Consider the following 11763-nt stretch of genomic DNA (forward strand, 5'->3'; position numbering starts at 1 on the left):
GTGTCCCACAGTGACAGATCTGCCTGCCACGCTCTGCAGAGCAAACCCCCCTCGGTGCTGGGTTTTCTTTCCGTGTCCTTGCCCTTCCCAGGTGTGTCCCGTCGTCACAGCCCACTGCTCAGGAGGCTTTTTGCCTTACCCACTAAAGGCAGCTGCTGCCCCGGCCTGTCTTGATAGCCCCACCTGCCCTGCACCTGCCTGCCCTCCGACTGCCGCAGCTCAGGGTCCACCTGCAGCTCCAGGGAGAGGAGGAAGAACAGGAAGGAGAAAATGAGAGGCTGGGGCTTTGAGGAAAATGTCCCAGAGCACTGAAGGTCCAAAGAGGCCACCCAGGCCCATCGGAGGTGGAGAGCTGGGGCAGGGGGTCTGGACCCCTTTCTCAGAGCCCTGTGTCCTTACTGTGGAGTTCATGTGGGAGCAGACTCCGTGGGTGGACACCTCGTGCAGGCTCACCCCATTCCAGGAGCCCCTCATCCTGGGCAAAGAGGGATGGTAGGTCTCCTAACAGCTTCCCTGCCTAGCATCAGGGCACAGCCAAAGGCCTCCACCTGGGTCCAGCCCCCACCACCTGGGGCCTGACCGTGTGCCCCTCTACCCTCCCTGGCCCCTTCCAACTGAGGGCAAAACAGAGAAATAGGGTCCAAAGGTCTTCAATGCAGACAAAGCCCACTAGAGCTATAGAGGAGAGCTTGAGGACCAGCAATCACGAGGCATTAACTCAATTGTGTGAGGTTCAGGTCGCTCCATTTTATCCTGAAAGCAGTCTTGAGAGGTAGGAGTTAGTGTCCCCTTTCACAAGAGAGGAAAATGAGACCCGATAGGGTTAGTGACTCGCACACAGTTACACAGTGACAGGTGGCCTCACTGAATCCCAGTCCTGAGTCCTCTGCGGCTCTCCCACAGGACATCCTGTTCTCAGACGAGGCAGGGCTGTCAGCGTGCTGTTGTAGGATCTCGAGTGGAGTGGGGCTCTTTGGGAGCTATTTTCCCCCAGGGAAGTTAAGCACCGCCCCCCGCCCCCACCCCAGTTAGACACCAAGGTCGTGGCCACACCCTCCTGCTAAGGAGGATGGATTTCATTGCGTGTGTGTGTGTGTGTGTGTGTGTGTGTGTGTGTGTGTGTGTCCTGGCACCAAGCTTGTCCATTCCTCAATCTGAGTCTCTCCTCTAGTGCCCTCTCCTGGACGTAGGACAGAGGTGCCTCCTCCCTGCTGTCCCCCAGAATTACCTCCTGCCCCTTCCTCTCTCCCCGCATCCATTCTGGAGTGGCCCCCCAGCTACCCATCAAGGCCCGGGCTGTGTCATTCTCCTGACTGTGACATTTGCTCTCGCACCGGGGAGGTCCCTGCCCCGGGCCGCAGAGTGGAGATGTCACATCCATCCTTAGGTGCTTATTTCAGTTGCTCCAGGCTGGTGGAGGCCCTACTCCAGGGGACAAATCCAGCCCATATTCTCCAGTCTTCACTGTGGAAGAGGCCAAGTCTGAGCCAAGAGCCAGTGAAGCAGAGGCCAGACTCCTAGGGCCATTGGACCCCTGGTGAGGCTCCTTGGCTCCATTCTCCCCATCTCTTCCCCACCCAGGCGTTCCTCCAGGCTGTGCCCTGCTCCAAGCTGTGCTTGCTGGGTCACAAGTAGCTCCTCTCTTCCCAGGGGACGATGAGTCCCGGGGGAAGGTGGGTGATCTACTCTTTCTCGGAGCCGTGGCCTCCCCTGCCACGGACTCTCGAGGGCCCTCAGTCTCCTGTGGGAGCTCAGACCTGGAGCTTGGAACTGGGGGAGAGAGCCCCGAGTGCAGCCTCTGCATGCCAGTGTCTGGGCGACCTGGTCACAGCTTTCCAGGGAGGGCCGGCCAATGGGTAGCACCAGTGGGAGGGTGGGCTCTGCTGGCTCCCAGGACTTGAGGGACAAGCAGCTGCTGTCAGGACAGGGCACATCCAGACGCCCATCAGAGGACGCAGGGCCCTGAGGGTGGGACACTTGGACCATTCTGGAGTCCCCTGTTGCCAACACCCCTGTGGACCTCCAGCTCTTAGTCGCTGTTCCTTCCCCTCCAAGACGGGGCCCTTGACACACTGGTTGCCTCTGGGACTCTTTCTTCCCCAAGCCCAGGGGAAGCTTGAGGGGAGCAGAGGGAACCTGAGGACACAGGATTCCAGATGGGGAGAGGACCTCTGTCCCCCTGTCTTCTCCCTCCCCTCTGCTCCATAGCAAGGGGTTCCGAGGCCCACGGGGCCTGGAGCTCTCTGTGTACAGCACCATCAGGACTTCCCCACCACCCAGCTGGGACCCAGGGCTCTGTGGCTCTGAGCAGAATCCCCTCGGTGGCTTCCCCTGGGGTTTCCTGCCTGGTACTCCCCATTCTGGGGGCTGTCCCAGGTTCCTGGCAGCTCAAGGTGACTGAGCAGGTGAAGAGCAGCCTCTGGTTCTGGGGAGGCCTGAGTCCAGCCTTGAGCAAGTCCTCAGCCTGGCTCCAGTTCAGACAGGTCCCCATCTTCACCCTCCTCTGGCCTCCAAAGGCCCCTCCAGGAGGAGCTCACGCACTCCACAGTTAAGTGGCCTCAGACCAAGCAGGCTTCCATGGAGGCTCCAGTCTTCCGAGTGGGTCCCTCCAGGGTCTAGCAGGATCATTGCACACCCTGTAGCCTGTGAGGACAAGGAGAGAGATGAAGAGGGGCAGGGCTCCTGCTCTCTCCTCCTCCCATGATCCTGGGCCAGTCCATCCCCTCTTCTGGCCCTGCCCTCTGCTTCCTGCCAAGTCAGCCCCAGAGGGTCATGGTGTGCTGTTCCTGCCTGCCCACCCTCCTCCCTCGCCTGGGTGCCAAGTAGTCTTTGTGGCTGGACCCAGGGAAGGACATACCGCCTGGGGACAGAGTGCAGTCAGGCGCTTTGGCAAGTGTATCAAACCCCAGTGCTCTGCCCTCAGGAGGCTGGGAGGGTGGGCTGTACTCACTTCCCATGTGTCTCTTCTTCCAGAACCCATAGACCAGGATCAGCATCACAGACACTGGGAGGAAGATCAGCATCCCCAGGAGCACAATGGGATATGAATCCTGGTGCCTGAGGGGACGGGACAGAGCAGGGAGGAGGTGAGCACCCAGTTGCCCCCACCCTGACCCATGTCTTTCTGCATGCCCCATGAGAGGAGCCCGGACCTGGAGAAATCTTCACAGCCCTGGTGGGAGTGTTTGCCTCCCTTTCTTGGGGACCCAGCTGTAGCAGGAGGAAGTGAGGAGCTCAGAGGTCAGGGGAAGAAGTCCCAGATGGAGGGGGGCATCTTTCCACTTTAGAGCCTCCCCTCCATTGTTCCCCCAATCATGACTGCATCGCTGAGGATGAGAACTCTTAGAGACTCCCATTTGTGACAGATGAGACAGAGAGTCTTGCTCTCCTCATAGAGAGAGGCTCTCCTTGTGGCCCTTCCCTCCTTTGTCCTCTGAAGCAGATGCGGTAGGTGCACGGCCTGTATCCCCTTGCACCAGCCCTCAGCACCTCCATCTAAATTTTTTTCAGCCTGAGGACTTTCTCCTGTTCCTAGAGCCCTCATTGCTACCCATGGCAGGCAGCCCCCCACTGATGACCAACACGAGTAGTGTTGGTGCAAGAGTAGCTGTATCAATACCCCAGCTCCCTCGCCCTTCAGCTGGGAGTCTGATCCTGGGCCCCAGAGCCTCCCCTAGGCTTGAGCTCCACTGCCCACAATGGTGGCCAGCTTGATTAGGTTCTCTACCAACTGTTCCTTGTCTCCCTTCCCCATGCTCTTTCCAGTACTCCTGGTCCCAGAGGCTGCTTCTGGGGGAGCCCAAATTAAAGCACCCACCATTTCCCACTTCCTACCCCAGAGCCACATCCTTGTCCTGCCCCAACCTTCTCCTCTCCATCCACAGACTCTTACACTGACCCGTCCCCAACCCTCACTTCTTACTGCCATCCTTTATGTCACATCTCCGTCCTGGCATCTGGCCTCCTACCCACCTCCCATTCAGCAGCAGGCCAGACTGACTTCCTGCAAAGGAAAGCTCTGCTATAACATCTGCACCTTGAGGTCTGTTCAGGCACCAATTATTGTTGCCTTATCTGGTCAAAAGTCACCCAAGCCCAGGACCCACGGGTACCTGATAGGGGATAATTTGTTGAGGAGATCCCCGCTAGTATGACACCTTCCCGTGGTGGGCGATCGGGTGTGCAGGTGCCCAGCCCTGGTGGACATGGATGCTGGGCCAGCAGAGGAGGCTCTGGCATCACTGGGAGACACAGTCACTGTCTGGGATTCCACGGTCCTCCTGGGCCCCGTGGCGGAAGGGCCAGTGCCGGTGAAGCTGAAGCCCGTCATGGAGGTCAGTCTGATGGACTCCGAGGCAGTGGGGGGCACGACTCTGGTCAAGGTGAGGAGGCCAGATGTGAGCACTGTCATGCTGGTGGTGAAAGGGGCATCAGGGCCTGAGGTGGGGGCTGGGCCCGATGTGACAACAATTCCACTCTTGAGGATATTGGCCAGCTGTCTAAGAGGAGTGCTTCTCTTGGTCGTGGAGGCTAAGGGGCCAGAGAGAGAGGAACATTAGACTGAGTAGGGGGCCTCACCGATGGGAGCAGATCCTCATCTCCCCTCCTTGACCTTGGACCCAGGATTCTGCTTTGCTGTGTGACCATATGTGGGTTTGCCAGGGAGAAGAAGTAGGCACAGTAAAGACGGAAGAGACTCTCACAGTTTCTTTAACCTACCCTGTCAGGCCAACTTCCCTCCCAGTCCCCATCTCTCTAGTCACTTCCAGACCCTTCTCATTCCTGTGCGCCAAAGAGATCTCTTCACTATGATGTGGAACAGGGACTTTTCCAGGTGCTCCATAATTGGTGACCAGGGTCCAGAAATGAGGACAAAGAAGCATCAAAGGCCCACATTCCAAAGAATGCCTCCAGCAGCAGGGTCAGATGCCCTCCTTAGGAGCTTACGAAGAGACACTTGCTCCTATCATCCAAACCCTCAGCCTTTTACCTCTCATTTCCTAGGAGGCTGGCATTTGGATGGTGGAAGAGGAAGGGGTTGTAGGAAGCGTGAGGTCCCATCTGGGGCAGTGTGGTGGAGTCTATCTCCGCAGAGAATGAGAGAATTGGAGAGAGATGGTGGGGGAGAGAGAGGGCTGGCACAGGCTGCCACATCCCACGACTGTGCATGGCAAGAACACACTCCTGAGGGCCAAATGGCCACCATGAAAGGTACCCATCTTTCTGGGCAAGGGAACCCAGAACAAGCAGCATTGGTGAGAGTAGGGATAGGGGAAGAGGCTGACCTGGAGCCAGACCTCCCTCATCACCCTACTCAGCAGTGGGGAGACCTCAAAGACCCTTCAGAGAACTCACATGTAGGTGACTTGGGAGAGCCAACATTTAGACACGCACCTTACAGAGGATCGCAAAGGGCTGGGTAGAAAAGAGTAACACCCAACAGAAAGAGAACTACGGCGGGCAGTGAAGTCACACAACCACTTCCCTTTCTTCATTCCTGCCTCAATGCACCAGGGGGTTGGAAGGAGAAAGCAGGTCGAGGTACTGAGAACAACCCCACCTTCCCCACCTGCCGAGATGAAGGAGAGGGAATTAGGCAGCAGGCTACCCTCTTCCCTACTCTGGGTGGCTTGGGCCGTAATGTGTGGTCTTCAAGAAGGAGTGGAAGAGCATATATTGCTAGAAGATTAGAGTTTTTACATGGGCTGAGGATTTTTTATTTCCTAATAACCGAAAAGGTCTGCAAAGTTGGAATCTCCCCAGATGGTCTTTAAAAGGTAAACCATGGGATTTGACAATGGAGGGGGTGGGGGATATGCAAAGAAAAAAACAAAACCATTTCATGTTTGTATCCCTGCAAATTAAGACTTCGATATACTAGGTTTCAACTATTCCCTGGGTCTAAAGCAGAACCGGAGAGGGGGAATGAGATTTGGCCCCACATCTTAGAGATAGCAGTTGCCCTAGCTCAGACACAACCGAAGAGGGGGGTGCAGGTGAGTCAGGGAAATGGGGAAGGGTGGATAACTCATGTCATCATCACGGGCTGCTTTTTTCAGATTCTCTTGCTGGTTCCTCACCCTTTCCTATCATATAAATGTGGGAGGACCTCAGGCTTGGCCCTTCTCTCTTTTTCTATACTCAAGGGAGAACTTTTACATCCCCTTGATTTTTTAACAGCTTTTTAAAGATATTATTCACATTCCATATACCACACCCATTTGTAGCACCAAATTCAATGACCTTTAGTATATTCACAGAGTCGTGCAGCCAGTCAATTTTAGAACATATGCATCATCTCCAAAAGAAATCCCCACCCTTTAGCTATTACCCTCTACCTCCCTTTCTTTTCCCCCAGCCCTAAGCAACAACTAATCCTCTTTCTGTCTGTATAGATTTCTCAAATCCCCTAGACTTTAAACTATCTTCACAGAGGGGCGCCTATGTGGCTCAGTCAGTTAAGCATCTGACTTTGGCTCAGGTCCTGATCTCAGGGTTGTGAGATGGAGCCCCTTCTCCCTCTGGCTCCCTGTTCAGTGGGTAGTCTGCTTCTCCCTCTCACTCTGCCCCTGCCCTCCCCTACTCGTGCTTGCTGTCTCTCTCTCAAATAAATGGATAAAAAAAATCTTTAAAAAAAGAACCAATAAAAATAAACTATCTTCACAGAGATACTTCCAAGTATATTCCCAGCTCTGACTTCTCACCTGAGCTCCAGGCTGATATATTCACTGCTGATCCATTTGCCCACCTGGAGTTCTAGGAGGTGTCTTAAACTTAACATGACCAAAGACAGCTCTTGATTTTTCTCCTCCAAACTGGCTCCTCTCCAGAGTCACCCTACCCAATAAATGGTACTGTCATGCACCTTGCTGATGGAATAGAAAACCTTAGAGTCACTCTTGATTCCTCCCTTTCGTTCACCTCCTGTCTTACCTCCAAAGTGTACAGGGTGGGCAGGAAGTCTGAACATCACAGATTTGAAACCTTCCACTTCTCTCCACCTCCACGGCCCACGTCCTACTTTAAGACACTGTCATTCTCGACCAGAATACCCACAGTGGTCTCTCTGCTCATCTCTTACCCTTCCACAATCCATCCTCCACACAGCAGCTGTTATAATCTTAAAGACAAGCCACAACACACCCCTGTAAACTCTCCAGTACTTCCTATTGTACTTAGAATAAAACTCAAACTCCACATCATAGACTTTAGGGCTGCTGTTTGACTCTCCCAACCTCATCTCCTGCCACTGTGCCCCACACTCAATATGGGGCAGCCACACAGCCCTGCCTTATACAAGCCCAGCTCTTTCTCACCTCAGGGCCTTTCCACATGCAGTTCTCCCCACCTAGACTATGAAGCACCCACATTTCAAGAGGGCTAGAAAGCTCTCCTCATGCAAGGCTCTGCTTGATGTCATCTGCCAGGGAGGTCCTCTCTGGTCTCTGGTGCTTCAATAGCTCCCCCACCACTGAGTTACTTTCTAGTTTGTCACACTGTTTGATTTTCTTAAGAACATTTATTGTTATCTGCAATTATTCGTCTGATGATGTACGATCACCTGTCATCTCTCATAGGGCAGGACTGCGTCTAGTCCCTGGCACAGAGTTGGGACTCAATGAATATGTATTGAACAGATGATGGAATAAAAACAAAGTGCAGAGAGCCCTAAGATTGAATCTTGTCTCTGCCACTTGCTAGCTCTGTGACCCTGGGCAAGGTCAGATCCACAGAAGGCTTTTTAGATCTCATTTTCTTCACTGGGGAAGTGGGGGACAATAATGCCCATGCAGATGTCAGTAAGGGAACCATGAGAACCCTGTGGCACAACACGCCCACTGATGGATGATTCTTCTCACTACCTCTGCTGCGAGTGGAGTACGGGGCAGGGAGGACACCCTCACCCTCCCAGTGCCCTGCAGGCCTGCTCACCTGGAGACACTTCTAGCAGGAAGCCCATCAGAGGGTACAGGGTCCCAGAGCTATTGCGCATGCACCAGTACCGGCCGGAGTCCTGGCGCCTGAGGGCCGCCATGGTGATCTTGACCTCCTTGGCCTTGGCATCATCCTGCAGCAAGTAGCGCGGCCCCTGCACCCAGCCCCGGGCGAATCCAGGCTCACATCTCTTCCTCCTGATTTTGCACCATACCTTGCCCTCCACGTGGTTTTTGCGGCTCTTGTAGGAGCACTGCACAGACAGAGTCTCCCCTTCAAAGTGCTGCACTTTAGTGTACACGTTCTCGGCAGGGACACCTGGGGAGACACCGCTGGTGAGCAAGGTCTGGTGACAGAGGCATCTCGAAGGTCGGGGTGAGGGGAGAGGAGGTGGATACTGTCCTGCTGTTATGGGACTCAACAGTTTCAGGGAGAAACACAGCCCTACTCTGAAAGAATTTACACACACACACCCCCCCATCCAATAGAGGAGATGCTTGGGCCCTGCTAAAAACTAGCTCCCAGTCCGAGGGGGGAGACACAGGCCACTCCCTCAGGGAGCTTCCAGTCTGTTGGAGTAGACACTAGTCCTGCCCTCTGGGAGTTCCCAATCTGATGAGAAAGACAATAGTCCCATGCCCTTGGGGGAGTTCTAGGATGAAGATATAAGGCTAGCCCTCAGGGAACTCCCAGTTTGATGGTGGAGACACAGGCACAACCCTCAGGGAGCCCCCAGGCTAATGGAGGAAACTCAGCCCTTACACTCAGGGAGCTCCAACTGACACAGCCCCATTTTTCATGGTATTTTCTAGCCCAATGGGAAGATACTAGCCCCAACTTCAGGGTTTTGTGGGAAAGACCCGAGTCTTGTCCTCAGTGAGAGAGATACACAGACACAAACAGAAGTCACAAAGTTATAAAATTCCAGAGCACAAACAACTTAGATAGATAAGAAAATCCAATATTTGAAAAAATGAAGAGTAGTTATTTATTTCACAAATAAGTCCATCATAGTTATCTTTTAAATAGCAAGTTGTCGTAGTTCATTTTAGGTACTATTTCATTTTAAAGCATTCTAGTTGCATAAAACCCAGAGATTAAAAATGACCAAACATGCATCTAAGTTCCCAATGGAGTGCAAGCCGAAGAACTGTACAATTATTCACTGTTCGTCCACAGCCTGTTACAGTCTCCGCCTAGAAATAAGATGTGTCCGTGCATTTCACAATCCACAGCTGGCAGAGAGAGAGTAGAACTAGGGGTAGGGGTGGGGAATCAGGGGACAGGGAGAGGGACAAAGCTATGATGGGCTCCCTCCACTCCACTGCCCACCATATCTCAGCACTTACTCCTCTCACGCCCCCCAGAGCCTGCCGTCAACACACACACACACACACACACACACACACACGCACACATACGTTTCTCCCCAGCAAGACAGAGTGCAGAGCACACATTTTGGAGTCTAAATAAATATGGGTTCAAACCCTGGTTCCACCACTGACTGTGTAAGTAGACCCCATAAGTCTCTGTTTCTTCATCTGTCTCAGGTTGGCTGTGGGAACTGGGCCTCAGGACAGTGCCTGGAAGGTAGCTGGGACTCCACGTGCTTCCTTTTCTCAAACGCAGGTTTCTCCAGACTTCTCCAGTTGAGCCCAGAGCTGCGGTAGCCAAGGACCCCGCACATGACAGGAGACATCTACCTGCTTCCAACTCAGCTGCACTACAGCTGAGGCTTGGGGTAAGGTAGCACCCTCTCTGAACATCCCTTTGTCCCAAACAAACTAAACAGAATGACCCAACTCAATGATTTGGTGGGTGGGAGGTTTGGGGGACCCCAGGATTGCTCCGCACAGGAGACATACTTCTGCCCTGGCAGAGGGAGAAGGATCTCTAGGAGAGGTGTGGGGTGGGGTGCCCTTGGGAAGGGTCTGTGTTCGTTTGTGCCCACCTTTCACCCCCTCACAGGTGGTGGCCAGAACTGAACAGGAAAGGGTAACTTGGTGGCCATGGCAGTAAGGGAAGCAGGATTAGGGGAGGCCCCCTCAAGGGGCATTTAGTAACTATGGGGTGAGCGAGGTCTTCAAGGATGGCTTCCCCCCAGGACAGGGGGTAGTGGCCCAAGCCACTTAGCCAGTTAAAACACACACACACGTGATGCAATGATTCATGTACGCACCAAACAGGGCTTTCTCGACAAGGGAAGGAGACTTTTTGGGTGAGGAAATCAAGTGTCCATGGTCGGAGGTCCTGACCAAGCCTGGCAGATGAAGGGGCCCACCCAGAGAGGGTCCAAAGCTTTATCTTAGTTTGTGAGTCCTGTGTTAGCTTTGCCTGGGGCCAGATAGTGGGACGTGACCTTCTTACTGGTTAGGAGCCACTAGGTCAGCCCCATCTCCTCTGCCTTCTCCTCCAACCCCACAAGGCATGAAACCAGATTACTGGGCAAGGAAAAGCTGGGAGGTAGAGTCCCGCAAAAGGCCATCCTCTCCTCCCCGGCCAGCTCCTCTGCCCTCTCACCTGAGACAGGGCCCTGGAACCACAGCAGCGGGGGCAGAAGCAGCAAGAAGGTGGGAGCCATGGCTCCATCCAGCTGGGGACAGTCGCAGGCCAGCCGGGGGCGGGACACCTCAAATCCAGGTTTAGGGGCCCAGGCCAATGCAGGATGTGCCACTTAGGTCTGCCAGGGAAGGACCTGGCGTTCTGAAAGTGCAGTTGCCCATTTAGGGAAGTGAGGAAGTTGTGGGACCCACTGTGATCAGCAGACCGCGGGGCCCGAAGAGCCTACGGAGGGCGGTGCTGGATGCTGTTTACGCCCTCTTCCCCGAAACTTCAGGCAGGTGTGGCTGCTCCACCCAGTCGGCCCCCCACACCCCGCCCCCCAGCCCAGGAAGGGTTCTTGGGGTCAGAAGACTTCCCATCCTCTCCAGTCCCCCCCTGGAAACTGGCCCGGTGGGGGTGCCTCCTAGCCTGAAGCAGGGGATTGGTGTAGGGGGCTGGGGTGAGTTTTCTGGACCCTCAGCTGCGGACTCCCTGGGATTCCCTGGGCTCAGAGACCCAGGGGTAGGGGCTTGGGGCTGGGACAGGGCACCTTGGATCCTAGGTTTTCACCAACACACATTCGCAAGGAGGTTCTTGTCAACTCCATTCATTCATCCCCTCAGCCCTCACTGATGCGTTCCTTATGGTGCCCCGTCTCTCTTGCCAAGTTCCTGGCTGGTCAGAGCAGCCCCTCTCGCTCACACTGGCAAAGAACCCCTTCCGTGCTCCCAGGCGATCTTATTTCTGTCACGGTTAGAGTGACAGGGACAAATGATGCAAATTGTTAAGGCTCAGAGCATAGTTTGGGCTCAGGGAGGGGCTTCTGTGCTGTCACACGTGAGGGCGCGCGCGCACGCGCAAACCCCCCCCCGCACACACACACACACACACACACACACACAGAAGCTGTCTCTCCTTTTGACTACTCACTTGTCTCCTTATCTTTATCCCTCTCTCCCGTTCTCCTACCATCCCGTCTAATCACCCACCAGCTCCCCCACCGCCCCCGCGCCCCGCCTCCCCCTCGCTGGCTCCCCCTCCCCCGCTTCTCCAGAAGCCACGCCCCCAGCCCCTCGGCCCCTGGCCTGGCCCCCTGCTGCACGCGCATGCCCACTCAACTTCCTCTCACTCAACCCTATCTCGCCCAGACAGCCGCCCGGCTGCAGCCGAAATGACCCAGCATTTGGCCCAAGACCCCACCCTTCACTCAGTCCGGAGCTCTAAGCATCAGAAGGACAGACTTCTGACGTCCAGGAGCTGTGTCATCTGCTCATTGGGGGCGAGGGG

The 11763-nt window shown here is 54.8% G+C and overlaps 1 protein-coding gene across 2 annotated transcripts; it reads right to left on the minus strand.

Annotated features, from left to right (window-relative positions):
• Nucleotides 1-722: 722 nt before the first annotated feature.
• Nucleotides 723-11312, minus strand: TREML2 (triggering receptor expressed on myeloid cells like 2). Of its 2 annotated transcripts, XM_006729207.3 has the most exons (5): nt 10456-11307; nt 7933-8253; nt 4113-4530; nt 2951-3057; nt 723-2643 (listed from the first exon to the last, which is right to left on the minus strand). In XM_006729207.3, exons 1-5 carry the CDS (start codon nt 10514-10516, stop codon nt 2549-2551), a joined length of 1002 nt encoding a protein of 333 aa, XP_006729270.2. In that variant the 5' UTR covers nt 10517-11307; the 3' UTR covers nt 723-2548. The 2 variants fall into 2 exon arrangements, with proteins under 2 accessions (XP_006729270.2, XP_081684327.1); XM_081828201.1 differs by lacking the exon at nt 2951-3057 and having other exon boundaries at nt 10456-11312.
• Between the last annotated feature and the right edge of the window lie 451 nt (nt 11313-11763).

The sequence above is a fragment of the Leptonychotes weddellii genome, chromosome 8 (assembly GCF_054177405.1).
Source record: "Leptonychotes weddellii isolate Sample4059 chromosome 8, ASM5417740v2, whole genome shotgun sequence".
NCBI classification, from domain to species: domain Eukaryota; kingdom Metazoa; phylum Chordata; class Mammalia; order Carnivora; family Phocidae; genus Leptonychotes; species Leptonychotes weddellii.

What these genes read in the sequence shown, in the direction of transcription:
- TREML2 (XM_006729207.3), bottom strand. Translation starts at nt 10,516, where the DNA reads ATGGCTCCCACCTTCTTGCTGCTTCTGCCCCCGCTGCTGTGGTTCCAG. An exon ending in GTTCCAGGGCCCTGTCTCAG is followed by an intron (nt 8,254 to 10,455) that starts GTGAGAGGGCAG and finishes GTGTCTCCCCAG; the next exon opens with GTGTCCCTGCCGAGAACGTG. An exon ending in AACAAATTATCCCCTATCAG is followed by an intron (nt 3,058 to 4,112) that starts GTACCCGTGGGT and finishes CCGTCCCCTCAG; the next exon opens with GCACCAGGATTCATATCCCA.